The sequence below is a fragment of the Micropterus dolomieu genome, linkage group LG09 (genome assembly GCF_021292245.1).
Source record: "Micropterus dolomieu isolate WLL.071019.BEF.003 ecotype Adirondacks linkage group LG09, ASM2129224v1, whole genome shotgun sequence".
NCBI lineage: Eukaryota > Metazoa > Chordata > Actinopteri > Centrarchiformes > Centrarchidae > Micropterus > Micropterus dolomieu.
Genome location: NC_060158.1, coordinates 16,900,728 through 16,918,347, shown reverse-complemented (window position 1 = coordinate 16,918,347; position 17,620 = coordinate 16,900,728). Strand labels below are relative to the sequence as shown.

Below are 17,620 nucleotides of genomic sequence, written 5' to 3'. Positions count from 1 at the left end.
AGATAAATGCAGCCATAGCAACACAGTTTCTCCACTTTGGTTAAAGGTGTGCAGTAAATAGTAGAATGTACTTGCAGACTTTGACTTGTGTAACATAGGTGTAAATAATTACATTACTGACTGAATTATATTCAGGTGTGCTGGTGTTGTGTATGCTTAGTGGGGCACTGAAATGACAGAGAGACATCCACCTGCACTTTTGCTGCCATTAATGCCTGTTGATACTATTAAAACCCACCAGGAAGTCAGGCTGCATATAAACCCCACCTTCTTCGCTATATTGGCAAACTTTAATCCTAACCATAAATGAAATCATAACCATTTGATTGGTGGAGCTTGTCAGGGGAGGTATGCAGCCTGGCAGCAGGGTCTGCCTGCCAGCCACTGATCCTTCACTGAAGAATGTCCAGGCTCCTGCAAGGATTTTCTTTTAGCCCTGATAAAAGTCCCATGTGATATTTAGAAAGGTTTGTTATTATTAAGCTGTTGTTAAAAAAGAGAGGAATGTTGGTGGAGAGAAAGAAACATCCAAACAGAAACGTCAACCTAATTTATGGGATTTATTTGGAATAACTAGTACACAAAACAAATCAGGAAAATGTAATTGTCCCTTATTTTCTCTGGATCCCCCCCGGCAAAGATCAGAAGGCTTCTTCATGACATGGCTTATTTTTTTTATTTTAAGTGAAGAAAATCAGAAACACAAACGACAAAATACACAAAAATATGTTTGAAAAAGTAAGACGAACATAAGATTACTTCACTCTCACCCACATGTGTCTGTCAAGCTACATTTTTTAAAGCCATTTAGTCTTGTTAAAATAAACACAGGATTTGCATTCTGTTTTCTTCAAACATGGCCATATAGGCTAATAACTGTAGTTATTAACAGTCATATAAAGTATGTCCAAAGCTAATTAACTGTATTATTCTATAACATAAATATGGAACTGAGATGACACACATAGAAGAAGCACTTCTTGCGTGCCTTTCAGCATGAACACATACATGTTATGTTATGACGCTTAGTCTTTCATCTCCGTGCAACACATTTTCAATCCTTGTGCCACCCCATCTCACTGAGTTGCATGGTAATTAAGAATCTCTCATTAAAAGTCAAATTAATTATGTCAGTTCTTTGAATAGCTCCATGCCCTTCTCATCCTGACTCTGCTGTGGCTGGCAGCTCAGTGTTGAATGTGTCCTGATGATCGCAATGACTCCAGTGATGACAAGCAAGGCCGTCTATGTCGAACACAAAATATTTCTGTAGAACCTTTCAGATGGGAAAGTGTACCTCAGCTGTTGATATAATATGTTTAGGAAGATAATAGGGATTTGAATACTGTTACCTTCTGTGCTTCATCCAATATATTTAAAGGTGTAAATGTAGTTTGGCCTTTTTGTCATAGTCTGTATTCATTGCTTCCTATTAATTTGTATTTATCTGAGTTTGCTATGTATTTTGAACATGTTTTTGTTTATTTTATTACAGTTTGATTACTATTTGTCTCCTTTACTGTATTTACTCTGTTCCCTGTGTTTGTCCACACATGCTTGTTTACTGCAGGTTCAGACACACTGACACACATATGAAGTAAAAACCACATATCTCTATTTGTTTGGTGACTTTAACAGAAGGATTAATTGTTGCTTCATGTTTTGTCGCTGAAACAGCTCTTCTAAAAACACATGGTTTATTGAAAAAGTGCACCGTCACAAAGCTGAAATCTCCAAAGGGTCTATGTTTTCCTGAGCTCATGAAAACATAGACATTTTGGAGATACAGGGTTTTCAGAGGACATGGACACACACACACAAACACACCCCCATATCTCTCTCAAAACCAATTTTCCGTGCATGCAGCTTCAACTCTTGGTTTTTCTGGACCTCCTCACGGAGGTTTAAGGAGGCTGTTGCCGTGGAGACAAAGCCATACCTCTCTCTGTCCCTTGGCTGCACAAGTATGACCAGTGATTTCCTCTGAGTCAACCACACACACCTGCTTTACACACCTCATTCTGACAGGACGTGTCTCACATGGGAAGTCACTGGTCTCACACATACTCAGAGCAATCATAGGGTTAGTGTGTGTGCTCGCATTTGTGTATGTGTGTTTACTTCCGCTGCACAGATTGTCTAATGGGTGTGTACTAGAAGTCCTGTGAGATTACACACCTGTGTGAAGTCTGCACGTGTGTCTGTCCCCTAACGGAGCCCCCTCACCACCGCACGGACACCTGCAGCAAACATAATTCTCACCAGCCTCTTTGAGATGGTGCAGGTGTGAATCACTGTCTCTCTCCTGCTCGCCATCCCTCTCCCCTCTCCTCCACAACCCCCATCACCTCTCCAGAAATAGCCCCCCGTGCGTGAGTCAGGATCCCAGCCCACCTGAAACTCTCTCATTCAGACCCCTCTGAACAGGAGCTGAAAGCACGAGAGGTGCCCGAGAGCTGGTTGAAAAAAGTAATGTGACTGAGATGGAAAAACATCAGTGAGAGATTTAAAGCCACAATGCAGCGGCAGCGCATGGTGACTCCTCTGGGGGAACACAGAGAGCTATGAAAATGGAAAAGCTGGGGTGTGGAGAGAGATGACTAAGTGTGAATCCTCAATAAAGGTGTCACTCCTTAAGGAATTTCTATATCGCTGTGTATTTGATCTCATTTCAATTGTTTTCCCTTCTAAAAATAATTTGATTCCTGTATCCCACCACACACACACATTCAGGATATTGCTCCTATCCCACAATGTTGGCAGTTTTCTCTCCTTCAAACTCACCCATCATCTTTCCTACTGCAGCGAACAGGAAAACAGTCCTTTTCATCTTCTCTCCTCCTTCTTTCCTTTTCCGTCTCTTCAGTTTTAACTGAGATAGAAAATAAGAAGAACTTTCTCATTCTTGACAAAACAATCTCCAGCAGAGGAATGTAACTAAGTACATTTATTCAAGTACTGTACTTAAGTACAATTTATATTCCTTAAATTTCCTTAAAGTAAACTGAATAATGTTGGGGTTTGCAGTATTTGTTGATTGCATGCGATTGTGTCATTAATAAGAATCTGATATAATAAACCATTTTTCTGCAATGAATAATTATATTATATATATATATAATTATAGCTTACTCAAATACTTCTGAACATTCTTTTTCTTGAGGTTTTTTTTCAATGCAGTACTTCTACTTGTAATGGAGTATGTTTACATTGTGGTGTTGCTCATTTTAGTAGTCAAGGATCTGAATATTTCTTATACCATCGACAATCTCGCTATACAAGGTCCACTTTGTAGTAGCTTTCAGCAAATGAAGTTGTTGAAGTGTCAAATTCTAATTTCCATTTTTTCTGATTTTATAGACTTCCTGGCCACATTGGCTTAAAATTTGAGCCAACCTTGGAAAAGTCAGAAAATGGAAATGTGATCATCTACAGCTCCGTGACAACTGGACTACACAGATCTGCTGAGGAGGATCATGGTAAAAAACAGAACAGCTACTAAAGAGACAATGAGGCGAGATTATTTTATCAATAACTGTTTCCAAGGTCAAGCATGAACTTTCAGCTTCTAAATATTCCATTCTTGTCCTTTGTAGATGAGTACCTACATATTCACTCAGAGGAATACTGCAAAACTCTTGCATGTGATGTTTATGCACATTCAAATACATGAGAGGGAAATATATTGTTTATGTGTAATGCTTTCATTTATATAAAAAGCATATGTGCACATTGTGATAATTTTTATTCTCTGTGTATATAGTTTTTATAGGTTATAATATTGCTTTAGGCTTAGTGGTGGTGTGGATCCTGTATGTGCTGGTACTATGTGGGTTGGTTATCTTCACCTGCAGATTCACTGAAACAATGCCTCCATGCTCCAAAAAGCTCTCTATGGGCTATGGTCATCTGTCTTTATCTCCCTTACCAAATGGGACACACACGGTCGGTGTGCGCGCGAGACACACACACACCAACTAATAGAGGAAAGCTTGGCCTATAGCAGAGAGGACAATTCATCCTAATTAAAATTCTTGTGCTCAAAGGATGAGCTGTAGCCTATTTGAGCGTGCCGAACCTGACGTCCCTTATTAGCCACTGGGTGTTAAATTGTCTTTAAATAGCAATGCAGCGCAGTGGAGTGTGTTATTCTTCAACGCAAAGGCACACTTCCTTACATGTTTAACATTTATCTTTTATCCAGGTCAACAAGCAAAGTAAGTCAAAAGCATTTCTTGCTCAAAGACACTTAAGCGACTTTAACACCCCCTCTCTGTCTCTCTCTACATGCGCTCTCTCTGTAAAGGAGCAGTCCGGAACAGGTGTTATGCCCACCCTCAAGAGTTTCAGCCGTGACGTATTTACTAACGGAGACACGCGAGTTTTCACACCGGCGCTCCAGCTGCTTGCGAGGGCGACTATTTGGGGAGATAAACTGCGCCTCGCTCTTGAGCCGCTCCGACCGTTTTTCTTCCCTTTATCAGCCGCACTTTGTCAACAAGCCTGTACCTTCCCGCTGCTCAGTCCACCTCTGTCCACCAGGAGGGACGTAGCGGGAGTTTGCTCTCCAGCGTCACTTTCACCCGCAAGATTGTGAATTCATTTGGAAGTTTTTGGACACGTTTTTTCCAACATCAAAAGTGAGGTTTAGCCGGAGGCGTAAAAAAAAAAAAGATGCTGGATCGTTGTAAGCGAATTGTTCTATCATTGCTCTCTGGATGCCTTGTGGTGACCTCTGTTGTAGTAAATGCAGACGGTAAGTTTGATATTTTAAACTATTGTAACAGGGGCGTTATAAAAAGATAGGCTACTACATAAATGATCCAACAAAACTATAGACTTAATTATAAATTCACAATTTGTAAGCTTTTATTTATATTTTATTTTATTTTATTGGAATAATAAATGAGTGTCACCGAGTTTCCATCATGAAAGTTGGGGTTTGGTGATAACCGTTACTCAGAGCTGGTGGAAGCGCGCGAACAGTTGGCACCTGCTTTAATCTCGTGCGTTTCGTTGGCTAATCGTTGCCAGAAAGCACGTCCCCTCTCAACCCGTGTTTTATTTCTCTTACATAAATATTTCATGCTACATCCAAAACGCCATGTAACGTCTTATAAAGCTGTGCGTAATGGATGTGCGCGTGCAGTCATCTTTACATTTACATTTATAGATGAAGCTTAATCTAAATATTTAGAAGATTTAACTCTTACACATATTGTACATGTTAAACAGCTTTTTTTAGTGCTTTTAGACACCAGCTAATGATGTGACAATGAGGTGATAATGAAAGTGACAGTGTGCTGCTGGGATGCAGTGAATTGATCACATCTGTATCACAGGAGGGGAACAGAGCAGATATCAAACTTCTCTGAGGAGTTTCACTCCAGACAACTGATCCTTGATACACAAACATGTTATTTTATCAGCCTCAAAATAAGTATAACTGCATGGTCTGCTTTACTGTTTTATGTCTTACATCATCCCAACCTGGAGTCAGTGGTAACTATGTAGTATGGATGCTCCAAAAAATGGGTAGTGCTGAAAAATATGGCTGAGGACATTTAAGATCAAATATAACCTATTTTTAAAATATAGTTTCCCTGAGATCAAAAACAGGCCTTTTAGCCTTCCTTTTCTGATTTCATGTTCAAGTAACCTGCAGGTCTTTTTTTGAACAAATGAATCTGTCTTCATGTAAGATTGAAAACATGAGTGTATGAATATTGTTTAGATTTGGACCAAATAGGCTCTGTATGAATTAGGCGAGGTGTCTAACTCTTACAAACCCTGCCAGTACCCAGAAGCTCACAGGTCGAATGTCTACATCAGTTGTCATAAAAACGTAATATAAGAGGTTAATAACATGTAATGAGAGGTTTCAGAGGCTTTCCTCTCACTCCCTGCTGTCTCTCTTCTCAGGTCGAGTGTTCGTTATGGACCTGAGGAATTCCTCCGGCCTGCAGGGCTTCAGAGATGCTCAGCGGGCTTGTGCCTCACGACATTCCCGCTTGGCCTCATCAGAGGAGCTCCGTTATGCTGTGGTAGAGTGCCACTTCTCCCCATGCACCCGTGGGTGGCTCTACGGAGGAGCAGTGGGGTAAGAAAAAGACATGTGTATGTACTTGTGCATGAGGGTCTTCAAGGGACATGTAGGGAGACTTGAGGTTTCTGGAGATGTCAAAGGTCATTTTGGTGAGTGCGCTTCTGTGTGTGTGACGGAGGTGAATGGATGAAAGAGAAAAGAAGGAAAGGCAGCAGTGGCAGTTATAGAGGGAGTGGGAAGCTAGAAGAAGAGAGTGACACATTTCAGGGGGGAAAGAGAAAAAGGAGAGAGGAAGAGAGGGAGAAAGACTCCTCTGTTCCTTCCTGGAGCAGGAGGGAATTCTGAGCCGGGGTGTCATGTCGACAACTGCCTCCATTTACACCTCTCATCTCCACAGCTTTCAGCACCCAGGGACAGCAACAGACAGACAGGCAGAGAGACAGCTGATTTATATAGCTTAAAGAACATCGTTACACAGTTATAGACAGGTGTTTGATTGACAACTTCGATGCTTAGAAGTATATGCAGAGGCAGAAAATGTAATGCAGTGATCCTAGTGGTGACAGGTGATCCGTATAGTGCAGGGTATATGTTGCTCCAAAACACAAATTTTTTAAAGTTGAGCTGAAATACTTTCCTGAATTTATCAAAAGTGATAGTACATAAAGAATAATTCCTCAAACATGTTATTTCTGTCTCTCTTTAAAGCTGCACTTTAAGCTTAATTAAGGACAAGCATAAAGAAATAAGAAAGATAAAAGGAACAACAAACAAAACAGGGGTACAAAGCCAAACTGTGCTTAAGCTGAATGCTGATGATAGAGAACTTACATCCTCACAATGACAATGCTAACATTGTTTAGCAGGTATAATGTTTACCATGTTCATCTTAGTTTAGCATATAAGCTAACATTTGCTAGATTTTGGTTCTGGGACATCGTGGGGAAGCAGTAAATATAAAAAAATATTACTATGAGTTCTTTAAATGGCACAAAGATCTTATCTTCTAATCTAGAACTTTCCTTAATCCCTTTGCTGGCCCAATGTTGGAAACCCGGATCAGCTCTCCCAGGAGTGAAACTCTAGCATAAACTCTGGTTATACTCTCATATATGAATAAGGCCTGACAGAGAATGTTTTTCACCTAGAAATTTCCACGCCTCATACCAAATGTTGATTGTATTATAAACAAAGGGATTCTTTGTTTGCTTTCTTAGTTTCTTGATATCAGCTGAATAAATGTAGAGTCTCAATCTCCATCCATGCAGGGAGAGAATCAGGGGTAAAATAGTACATAGCAATGCAAAGTTGAGCTGCCCAGTAGAACCATTAGAAATCGGGCACATGGAGCCATCTCGGCCATACAGAACACCTATTGACAGAACACCTATCTATTGATTTTGTTATTGAGTCTACGATAGTAGATAGTTAGTTTAGACTATCTGGTCAATCTCTGGCACAATATGGATACCAAAATATGGAAAAAAGAAAAGCTGTTCTTTCCTCACGCTCCCTGCTCTCTATGTCTTGGCCAGTGGACAGCTTTCACACCCGCTTACCATGTTTCACAGCGTATCACCCATCTATGGGACTTTCTGTCTTAAGTTCATGCCCCCCTCCCCCCTAACCTTTTCCACCTGGATTCGCCTTATCCTACTACTGTGTTGGTGAAGAAAGTAATGTAAAAGCAGACCAGAGGTGCTTCTCTGTGTTATATCACAGACATTTTATCTCTGTTATTGTTTCTTCTTCTTTTGATTTGTTCCTATATGTGACCAGGATTTGACACAACACAGACACACCTCCTGCCAATCACATATTTCAGAGCATGCTGACGGGACATCCTTCTTCCTTTTTTGCCGGCTTTTTGGCTGCAGTGTCTCCCATACAGTCCTGTCTGTTGAGTTATCACATATACAGTACAACCTCTCCCAGTTTTTATGCAAAGGTCAGGAGCTCTACACCTTACGCTACGCTCTAAGGATAGAGGGGGTGTTGTATGCAGCACATATTCTAAACCTCTTTAGAAAAAGTTCTTCCCCCCCACATCTGCTGTCTGCCACTTAACTGTAATCTTTCCATGTCATTCTATATTTCAGGGGTTTCTGATTTTCAAATTTTAATTCTCATCCACAAAATCCACTCCCACTCAGTTTCCCTGTAACCCACTCCCTCTTATCTCTCTCTCAGTCTTAATTGTTTGCCTCACCTCTGCACCCTCACAGGTGAGCAGAACATATCACAGAATTTCAGGGTGTTTTTGGAGGCTGTCATGCAGTACAAGCAGGGTAGTCCGTGAAAGATCAAGTGGTGTGAACTATGTTGTCGCGTTGCACTGACATAATGTTTAGGTCTGTTGCGTAATAACAAGTGCTTCTCAGATTGACTCTCCCACCTTAACGCTTTCCTCTTACCTGTCACTCATAGATCTGCTGCCCCAGTGACCAAACACAATACCAACAGTCTGAATTAACACTCAGTTTCATACTGACACAGACGTACACATACCTTTGGGTGTTCCCTTTAATAGTTTTGTCATGTAAGGTGAGGGTTTTGAGAAATGGTTGTTTAGTCAGGTGAATTGTTCCCTGCCCCTGCGAAAGGTCAGTCTCTCACTCTCTCTCTCACACACACACACAGATGCCTGCAGGAGCTGCAGTTTAATGTAAAAACAGTCTCTGTGTTTTTTTGTCTCTCTCTGAGTGTTTTGTTGGCGATTTCGCTCTCTCTTTTCTCAGACTTTTGTCCTTATAAGCTGAAGTTAGCATGGCACAAGCATGCGGTATGACTCACACCACTTCTCACAGTCTCGCTGCACGGCCAGTCAAATTCTTTCCAATTACTGATGCTTTGATTAACTCTGTTACACAAGTGCATACACACACAGACTCACACACATGTCTGGGGCAGTACCTTTCCCGTGTAATGGCTTGATAAATAATATTACCAATCAAACTTGTCATTAAGGAAAAGTTTAATATGTCTGACTTTTAATGACATCTTTGATTGTTGACGGGAGCCGCAATGGGAACATGATTTGATGGATCTGGGAAGTTTGAGTCATTCTTATCTGGTGGTATGATGCTATAAACCTTAATGTGGCAACAAAAATAGACTATTTACTCAGCATTTTTTTGCCTCTGCAGCTTGTAGGCGTTGTGCACTGAGCTCATTATTCATTTGCTCCCTGTGGAATGAGTATAATATTAAGTCCCTAATGTTATGATTGTGCTATATGAAGTTGGCAGTAACTTCAGGCTTCTGCATGGGAACATCTATTCGTAACGTGCCATAGTGAGATAATGTTGTGCCACAGGCTACAACTGCTGATACTGCACCATGTTCCTGGACACTGATGTCATGCTGTAATAATATTTGGATAAGTAACGAGCAGCAAGTACTGTACATATCTGTCCGTGAGTGTCACCATGTTAACCATATACATACTGGATATAAACCAGAGTTGCAGCTTCACATGTGAGCTCTCACTCACTTTTATCAGTGACATCTCAGTGTAATTACTGGTAGAAGACATATTCAGATGCTTTACTTACGTAAAAGTACCAGTACATTTTTGGAATAATACCAATTACAAGTAAAACTCCTGCATTCATAATCCTACTTTAAGTAAAAGTACATTTTTATCCACTAAATTCACTTAAACTATCAAAAGGATCTGAGTGTGATGTAAACACACTAGGTTTAATTATGACCACCCTCAATCCTAGAGTCCCTTAGGGGTGCTTAAATGCTTCACTGTAGGCCATTTGCTCTCACAATCACATTGTAATTAATGAGTGTGTTTGTGTGTACGTGAATATCTATCTATCTATCTATCTATCTATCTATCTATCTATCTATCTATCTATCTATCTATCTATTTATCTATTTGCAGGACCACGGTGTGTAATATTGTGGGGAGTGCACTGAAAGCTGTGGACGTGAGGACAGAAAATGCCACAGAGGACGCCACACACATGGACGCCTTCTGTATCAAAGACAAAGGTCAGTATACACACAAACACAGATGGATGCAATTTTAAACTCGTACATAAAGTTGTGAGTAGTGATCAGGATATGAATGGATCAGCTGTGTGTGTTTGTGTGTAGTTTCCTGAGATGTGAAAGACGCCCTCTGTCCCTGCGTTGCTTCCATGTACACCTCTACCTTCAACGTGTGTGTGTGTGTGTGTGTGTGTGTGTGCTTGTCACTTATATATTTTTACTCATACCTGTATACCTCATATACCAGTCGTTCTGCCTTTTCCGGAATATCTGAGCAAGTGATGCGTATGTGATGACGTAACTCGATCCATGAATGTATTTAAGCCCTGATGGAGCTGAAGCTAAATTCCACACACCTATCCCACTGGCATGGATCTGTGAGGGGAGGGGGGCCAGTCAGTGCTTGGTTTTGGATCAGACTATTATTGGATGCCACCCAGAAGAGTACTCCAGCCCTTCCTCATAAACAGTAGAGCTACTATGGCTGTTTATACATATACTACACACCCTGAGGTGGGAACGAACTCTCCGCTGTAGGAAAAATCTACAGGACAGATCCATTTAAAGTAGTGGAGGCAAGACACAGCTTCATAGTCAAGGTTATGGCTACCATTATGGATATGGTTATGATTGGAGGTATAAGGTGCCATATTAGCACCATTATCAGGGAAACAAACAATACATGTAGTTTAAAGATGACATTACAGTAAATTAAATCAATTCTGCTTGCTAAAAATTGTTTTTGAAGACCATTTAATTTTGTTTGCATTTTTAATACTGTAAGTGCTGTAAACTTTACATCGCAACATGTTACAGGCAGACGCTATAATAGATCACATTGCACATGGGATCTTCCTTTATTTTCTATAAATGGATATTATTGTTGACAAGCCACACTGTGAGGTCCAGCAGCTCTGGAGCTTTCAATCATATCACAAGGTCTTTGGAGTTTGTAGAGTTCTTGTGACATTGTAGATGTTCAAATGTCCATACATTTGTAAAGCACTTTAAAGATAAACAATTATACATTATTGTTATAACATAGCAACTATACATTATTGTTGCGTTAGAATGCAAGAAGTGCACATTCATTTGGTGCTTTGATGGGAAAGTTTGACATCCAGCACTGCAGAGTCAGCTCTAAAGTCAGACACAGGTTCTCCAGCTCAAGCATGATTAAAATCAGCCTTGGAACTGACAACCGTTGTCTGCATGGAAGGAAGGAACATTATTTGTTTTGAAAAATGTAAATTTTAATTTGTAGTAATTAGTAATTGGTTAAAACCTGCTAATTAACTTTGTTTTACATTAATGCCACTTTAAATTCAGTAGTTTCTTTTGAAAATATTAGATCTTCATTCTGGAAAATTAACACTTGATTTTCAATGTTTAATATTATGATAAAACAGCAGCTGAATGCATTATTAAAGTTTTTTCATTTGGGGATGTAAATAAGGGGAAGTAAAGAAGATAACAGAAATAAAATATTGTGTAGCAAATTTGAATGAATCAACATGTTATTATTTGTCAAATAAACTGTGTTGTCTTGGTATAATTACCATGAATAATAAGACCGGAGTCAAGCAAATACATAGCATTTATCTCACCCCAGTGGCATTGTTAGTGGTCATGTTTGTCAAATTTGCAGCCACATTTTCCCCAAACCCCACTGCTTCCTGTCCCATGAGACACTCTTATCGCTTTCTGTTTACAAATGGGATAGTGTTTCTGTAAAGCTGGATAATAATAATGAGTCATGTTTCTTTAGCTGCACTGTGTAGTATTAAATAGGGGTCGCATGATCTTTACCTAATAGTTTGTTTAACAATTTAAAACATTTATCTTCCACTTTGTGTGTTGAATGTGCTTTTTTTTAGATTACATGCATCTCTGTTTGTTGTTGACAGGTGTGCCGTGTGGTGACCCTCCATCCTTTCCTAATGCCCGTCTAAAGGGGCACTCAGGGTATGAGATGGGAGATGAGCTGCTTTACACATGTGTGCCAGGTTACGTAATGCCCAGTGGACGCAGTGCCTTTAGCCTGCTGTGCGACAGCTGTGGAGAGTGGTATGGACTGGTAGAGATATGTGTCAAGGGTAAGAAGGAGTTTAATCTGTTGGAGAGTGGGACAGAAATGGAAAGAGGCAGAAATAGATCCCCTTCGGTTCATTCTCTTCAAAGCTTCGAGCTTTGACCCAGACAGAAGGCCGCTATGAGGTCAGCCTCCTCACCTCTTGCTTATTAGCTCCCATTGTTGTGAGGCCGCCCGTGCTTGATTCCTGGCTTTTGAAAAACAGAGTCTCAGTTGTGAGTTGGGTTGAAAATGGCTGCTATTACACCTCAGTGTGACCTGCCATAGTGTGACCCAGTGCATAGCAGAGAGAGAAGGGGGCAGGAGTTTCCTATAAAGGCAGAAGACCCCAAGCTTGTGTCCATGGTTAGCTAACAGAGTCTTAGTCATGTTTGTGCTCTTCAGTAGTTGTTCCTGACCTGTCAAAATGATTTAAAGAGAAAATACATTTCTGTTACACATAATTATATTTATTTTTTTCTGACTTCACTCTAGATTGTTCTGTTTGGATGGATACTTTCACCTAGTCAAGCCTCAAAAAATCCTTCAAGTCTCAGTAAATTTATTTGCTTTCTTGTTGCGAATTAGATTAGAAGAGTGATACCGCTCTTGCTGGAGCCATGAGCTGGTTAGTGTAGCTTAGCATAAACACTAGAAATAGGGGGAAACAGCTGGCTTGGTTCTGGCTAAAGGTGACAAAAATGGCCTACCAACACCTTTAAAGCTCACTTATTAACGTAGTTTGTTTAATCTGTTCAAAAAACAAATTTTGTAAAACCAAAATGTTGTAGTGTTAAGGGGGGTTAGGTGCCAGACTATTTCTTGGACGGGAAAAGTCACTTCCTGAAGTCTCTGCTGGATGCCTGGCAAATTCAGTTTGATAAATGGCCTTCAGAAAGTCATTTCTTCCGGCCAGGAAATTATGAGAGGTGATGGTAGGCAAATTTTATTTTACCTTTAGCTAGGCTAGCTAGGCTAGCTGTTTCCCCCTTTTTACAGTCTTTATGCTAAGCTAAGCTAACTAGTAGCACCTTTATATTGAATGGACAGAAATAAGAATGGCATCGATCTTCTCCTCTGACTCTTGCAATATTTCCCAAAATGTTAAACTATTCCTTCCCAAAAGTTTGGAGACCACTGCTCTAAATTACTTTGACATTGTCAGAATGTAAAAGTTGTCTTTGCGTCATTGCAAATGTCTCTTTGTTGTTTTTGAGTTGAGTTGTATGAATATGAATGTTGAGATTTGATGTAGCTTTGTCACCTGAAACATGTGCTTGTTTTTGTTTCTGCAGATGAGACTGAAAGTCATGTAGACTATGAGGACAAGTTCACAGATTCCTATGGAGAGGCAGAGCGCCACAACGAAAGACCACAGGAAGCTCACGGTGAGGTGTATGAGGAGGTGCATGGAGCTGCATACCCAGAGGGGAAAACCAGCCAGGAGCAGCAAGAGACGAGCTTTAGTGTTGATATGAAGGAGGAGCATAAAGACCAACATGGAGAGCATGACGTGGAAGGAAAGGTGATTGGTAGAGAATCAGAAGGAGCTGTAGAAGGAGGAGAAAAAGACGATGAACAAGCTGTGGAGGACTTTATTGGCTATACGAGTTGGGAGCAGGAGAGGAGGGAGGTGGTCACTACTGAGGCAGCTGCAGCCACAGAACCACCTGTCTCTCTTCTCTCCCAGAAACACCTCTTCTGGTTCCCTTCTGAGGCCTTCCAGGAGGAGGGACAACCTGTCTCCAACAATCCAGTCACACAGACTACACAAAGGGCCTCAGGTGCCCAATCAGAGGAGAGCAAAGAGCACGAGAGCCAAGAAAGGCCCCAGCGTCCAGTTGATGTTGACGACCATGATCATGAGCCAGACAGCTATGATGATCATGACACAGGTGACCAAGATGATCATGACGACAGCCACCACGACGATCAAGATGACCATGACAGTCACCAAGAGGAAGATGATCATGTGAAGCATTACCCTCCAGCTCAGCATGATGATCTGGATAAACGGGACCGCCACGAAAATCATGACGTTCGTGATGACCATTACGACATGGGGGAACACGAAGACGACCGTGACCATGTTCGCTATGGAATCCAGGAGTATGATGACCGAGATGATACTTATGATGAACATGAAAGCTACGAAGATCATGACGATGTGACTGACGATGTTCGTGGTCGAGAACACCCTGACGGCTCTGAGGAACATCCAGACCACGATGACCACGATGACGGTGAGGAGCATTATGATCAGGAGGAGGATGATAACAGCCAGTACACTGATCGCGATGATCACAAACATGATGACCATGACAGCTATGACGATCATGATAGCCATGAAGATGTCGATGACGGTCATCGGCATGCAATCTTTTCTATAATAACAGGTGAACGTCAGAACCTCACCCACAAAGCAGGAGGAGGAAAGGTCACCACAGATGAGACCTGGCTAGACGGCTATCCTGTGGTTCAAGAGGAAACAGAAAATGGTGACTCCACAACGGAAAGGGTAAGACCATTGGATAGAGACAGAGGAGCTGATGTCAGGACAACAGACAGACCCAGTGAGGTGGAAATTCGGAGATCTGTCGCTTACACTAGCTTACCAGAGGTGCCGAAGTCTGCCACCACAGAGCCTGCCTTAGAGCAAGGGGGAGTGGAGGAGATGTGGCCTGGCTTCCTCCCCACCGCTGCTCCTTACCCTGACCGCTCAGACCCCTCAGACTTCCCCTCATACTCCGACACCCTGGACTTCGACACACAACAAGCAGCTCCCACCCACACCTGGCTGGCTGACCTCACTGAGCACCCCTTCCTCGATCACCACCATGTGCACGAAGGTGACACCCTCACCGGAGCCACGGAGGACCACAATCTGCCCGGTGAGACCGGCGGGAGGGGCGAGATGGGGGAGACAATCTGTGCTGGTGAGAACTGCCCTCCCCGTCCTCCGAGCTCCTCCAGCCGAGGTCCTGTGGTGGCGGCCATAATTGTGGTGATGTGTGCTGTCGCCGCGTCGGTCATCGTAGGGGTGTGGTGTTACCGACGGCAACAGCAGAAGAGCTCAATGTACGAGATGAATGGGAAGGGCCAAATTCAGACCAGACAGGGCCAACAGATAGAGATGCAGCAAAAGGTGTAAGAGCGAGAGATGAGGAAAGAGGGACACTAACAGAGGACTGAGACATTTGGGAGGGATGGGAAGATTCGGATGAATTTGAGAGGAAAGCACAGCCCCTCATCTTGCTAGAAAATATTTAAAGATTTTGGGTAGGTATGGAAAGATGAGTTAAGTCACAGCCCTGTTGTGAAGAGCAAAACCTTACCTAACAGTAAGAACTGATGCTTAACTTAGTGAAACAAGATGGAAGCAGCTCTGCCTGTCTCTCTCATCGTTTTTAAGGAATTTTACTCATCTTTGTTATACCTAACCATTATTTTCAAAGCTCTGACATGTAGCTGAACAGGTGGTGGGGCTGTGTCTGGACTAAACTCAACTCAAGGAACTGAAAAAAGGAGATGACCATGTAGGAAAACCACGAGAAGATATGTCTCCCCGTCTGAATATATGAACTGAGACTTCAATCTCCAAAGCTCTTGGACATTGTGGTAAAGATTCTCTGTGTTACCTTGCTGTTATTTTTGTTTGACTTCATTGACTTCTCGTTTATTGTTGATTTAGCTGTGTTGTTCTTGATTCTCAATCTTCTCTGTTTGGCTGAGTATTGTGTCAATAAAAACCAGATTCCACTTGTTACTCCACGACAAGAGCGCTGACGTTTCGGATAATTACAGCAGATTTGGGCAGGTGGTCCCAAATGAATGACCAGGCTTCTGTCAAACCAGCATGAACAAATAAGAAAGTATGATGATGATGATGATGATGGTGGTTAGATCAGATGAGAGAGTTGAATGAACGGTACGCAGGGAAAGGTGTGAGGAAGAAGGATGACAGTTGAACCATTATAAGATCTTCCTGCCTCTGTTGGTTTTGAGAGATGTGTCCAGCTGGTGTGTGTGTGTGTGTGTGCGTGTGTGTGTATCAGGTCCGTGTAATCTGCCAGTCAGCGGTACCTTGTGTTTGCAGATGGCGTTCAGACCTACCAGAGATCATACATTGTGGCGCTGACATGGCAACAGAGAGAGGAACTGAAATCACAACCCATAGTAATAGTCTGATTTCCTTACTTGTGCTCTGCTCTATTTGTCATGATAAATTACCGTAAGAGAAGTTAAAGAGGGTTATTTGGACTTGGGGAGGATTTGTTCAGTTAACATCTGGACCAGGTATTATTAGTTGTTGATTGTGAATTCAGACAATTAAAGAAAACTGTGATATATGTAAATTCAGCTTGGTTAGAATATCAAAATTTCTGTAACTTTATAATTTAGTTTTTTTTGTGTCCAGCCCTAGTTCAAAAAATGAAAGATTTTACAGTGTATTGTAGCTGTGTTTGATTCTGTGATATTTACGCTGTTGCTGTTCCTACTGTGTCAGATGCTTCAGAGCAGGGTCAAATGTTAAAATAAAAAAGCTCATAAAAAGGCGCAAATGTAAATAAATTCAAATAGCCATAAGAGGATTGAATATTAGATCAAATTAGAGTGATGTGTAAAGACTACAATATGAATTGTATGTCAATAACTTAAATAGAAAGTGCTTCACTTGTAATTAATATCCATCAGTTGGTGGCTTGTAGACAAGGCACTTTATGGTGTCATCAGTCGTGAATGATCATTTAATTTTTCCTCACATGTTTCTGATTTAACATCCGGCGTTCTCAGCTGATTTCTAAGAAGGTTTTAATCTAGTTATGTAATAAGGATTTGTTATGTTTGAACTGGTTATGTGAATAGCAGATCATTTATTTACTTCAAATTGCATAAAAATAGTTCACCAATCTTTTTCATTTCCATATTGTGGCGTCTGAAACTGAATTGTCCTAATGTGGCGAGGGCATGGGAAATAAAGTGCCTGTTGTCTATATGCTTCTGTAAATATGAATCTCTAACTGTAATAACTTGCTGTACATACTGTAGCATTACTGGAGTGGGTAAAATAAATTTGACGTATGTTTCTTCACCAAGACAGTCAAGCACAGTGGACAGCAGACATAACTTCTTCATGTCCTACACAGGGTCAGCTCATCTCCATGTTACTCAAAATCTACTGCCTTTTACTTCACCTATTATTAGATGCTGCTGTTTAAACATCAGGTACTGTACACGTAGTAGGATAAATAAAGACCACATTGCAGATTATCAAGCAGTGATCTGTCTGGTGACACGCCACGATCTGTGCCTGAAGACCGATCGCTCTGGGACTGAGTTATGTGCAAAATCATGACACATTTGAAAGAAAGAAAGTATTAAAAAGAAAATGACTTTTTTTTTTTACTCATTCACATGATGCTAATATTTCTCCACATGTTTCTTCTTCATCTCAAACAGCCTGATCTGTGTGTGATATCAGGATGAAATGTGTACTG

The 17,620-nt window shown here is 41.3% G+C and overlaps 1 protein-coding gene across 3 annotated transcripts in view; it reads left to right on the top strand.

Moving 5' to 3' along the window:
• susd5 (sushi domain containing 5) overlaps positions 1-17,620 on the top strand; it is a 20,912-nt gene extending 3,292 nt beyond the window's left edge. For 2 of the 3 annotated variants that reach the window (XM_046058160.1, XM_046058159.1), the window contains exons 2-6: positions 3,361-3,479; positions 5,923-6,100; positions 9,942-10,051; positions 11,959-12,147; positions 13,418-17,620. In XM_046058160.1, coding sequence (XP_045914116.1) covers positions 5,937-6,100; positions 9,942-10,051; positions 11,959-12,147; positions 13,418-15,273 — 2,319 coding nt within the window. In that variant the 5' untranslated portion in view covers positions 3,361-3,479; positions 5,923-5,936 and the 3' untranslated portion in view covers positions 15,274-17,620. Of the gene's footprint in view, positions 1-3,360; positions 3,480-4,674; positions 4,757-5,922; positions 6,101-9,941; positions 10,052-11,958; positions 12,148-13,417 lie in introns of those variants that run through there. The other variant, XM_046058158.1, reaches the window with a different exon arrangement.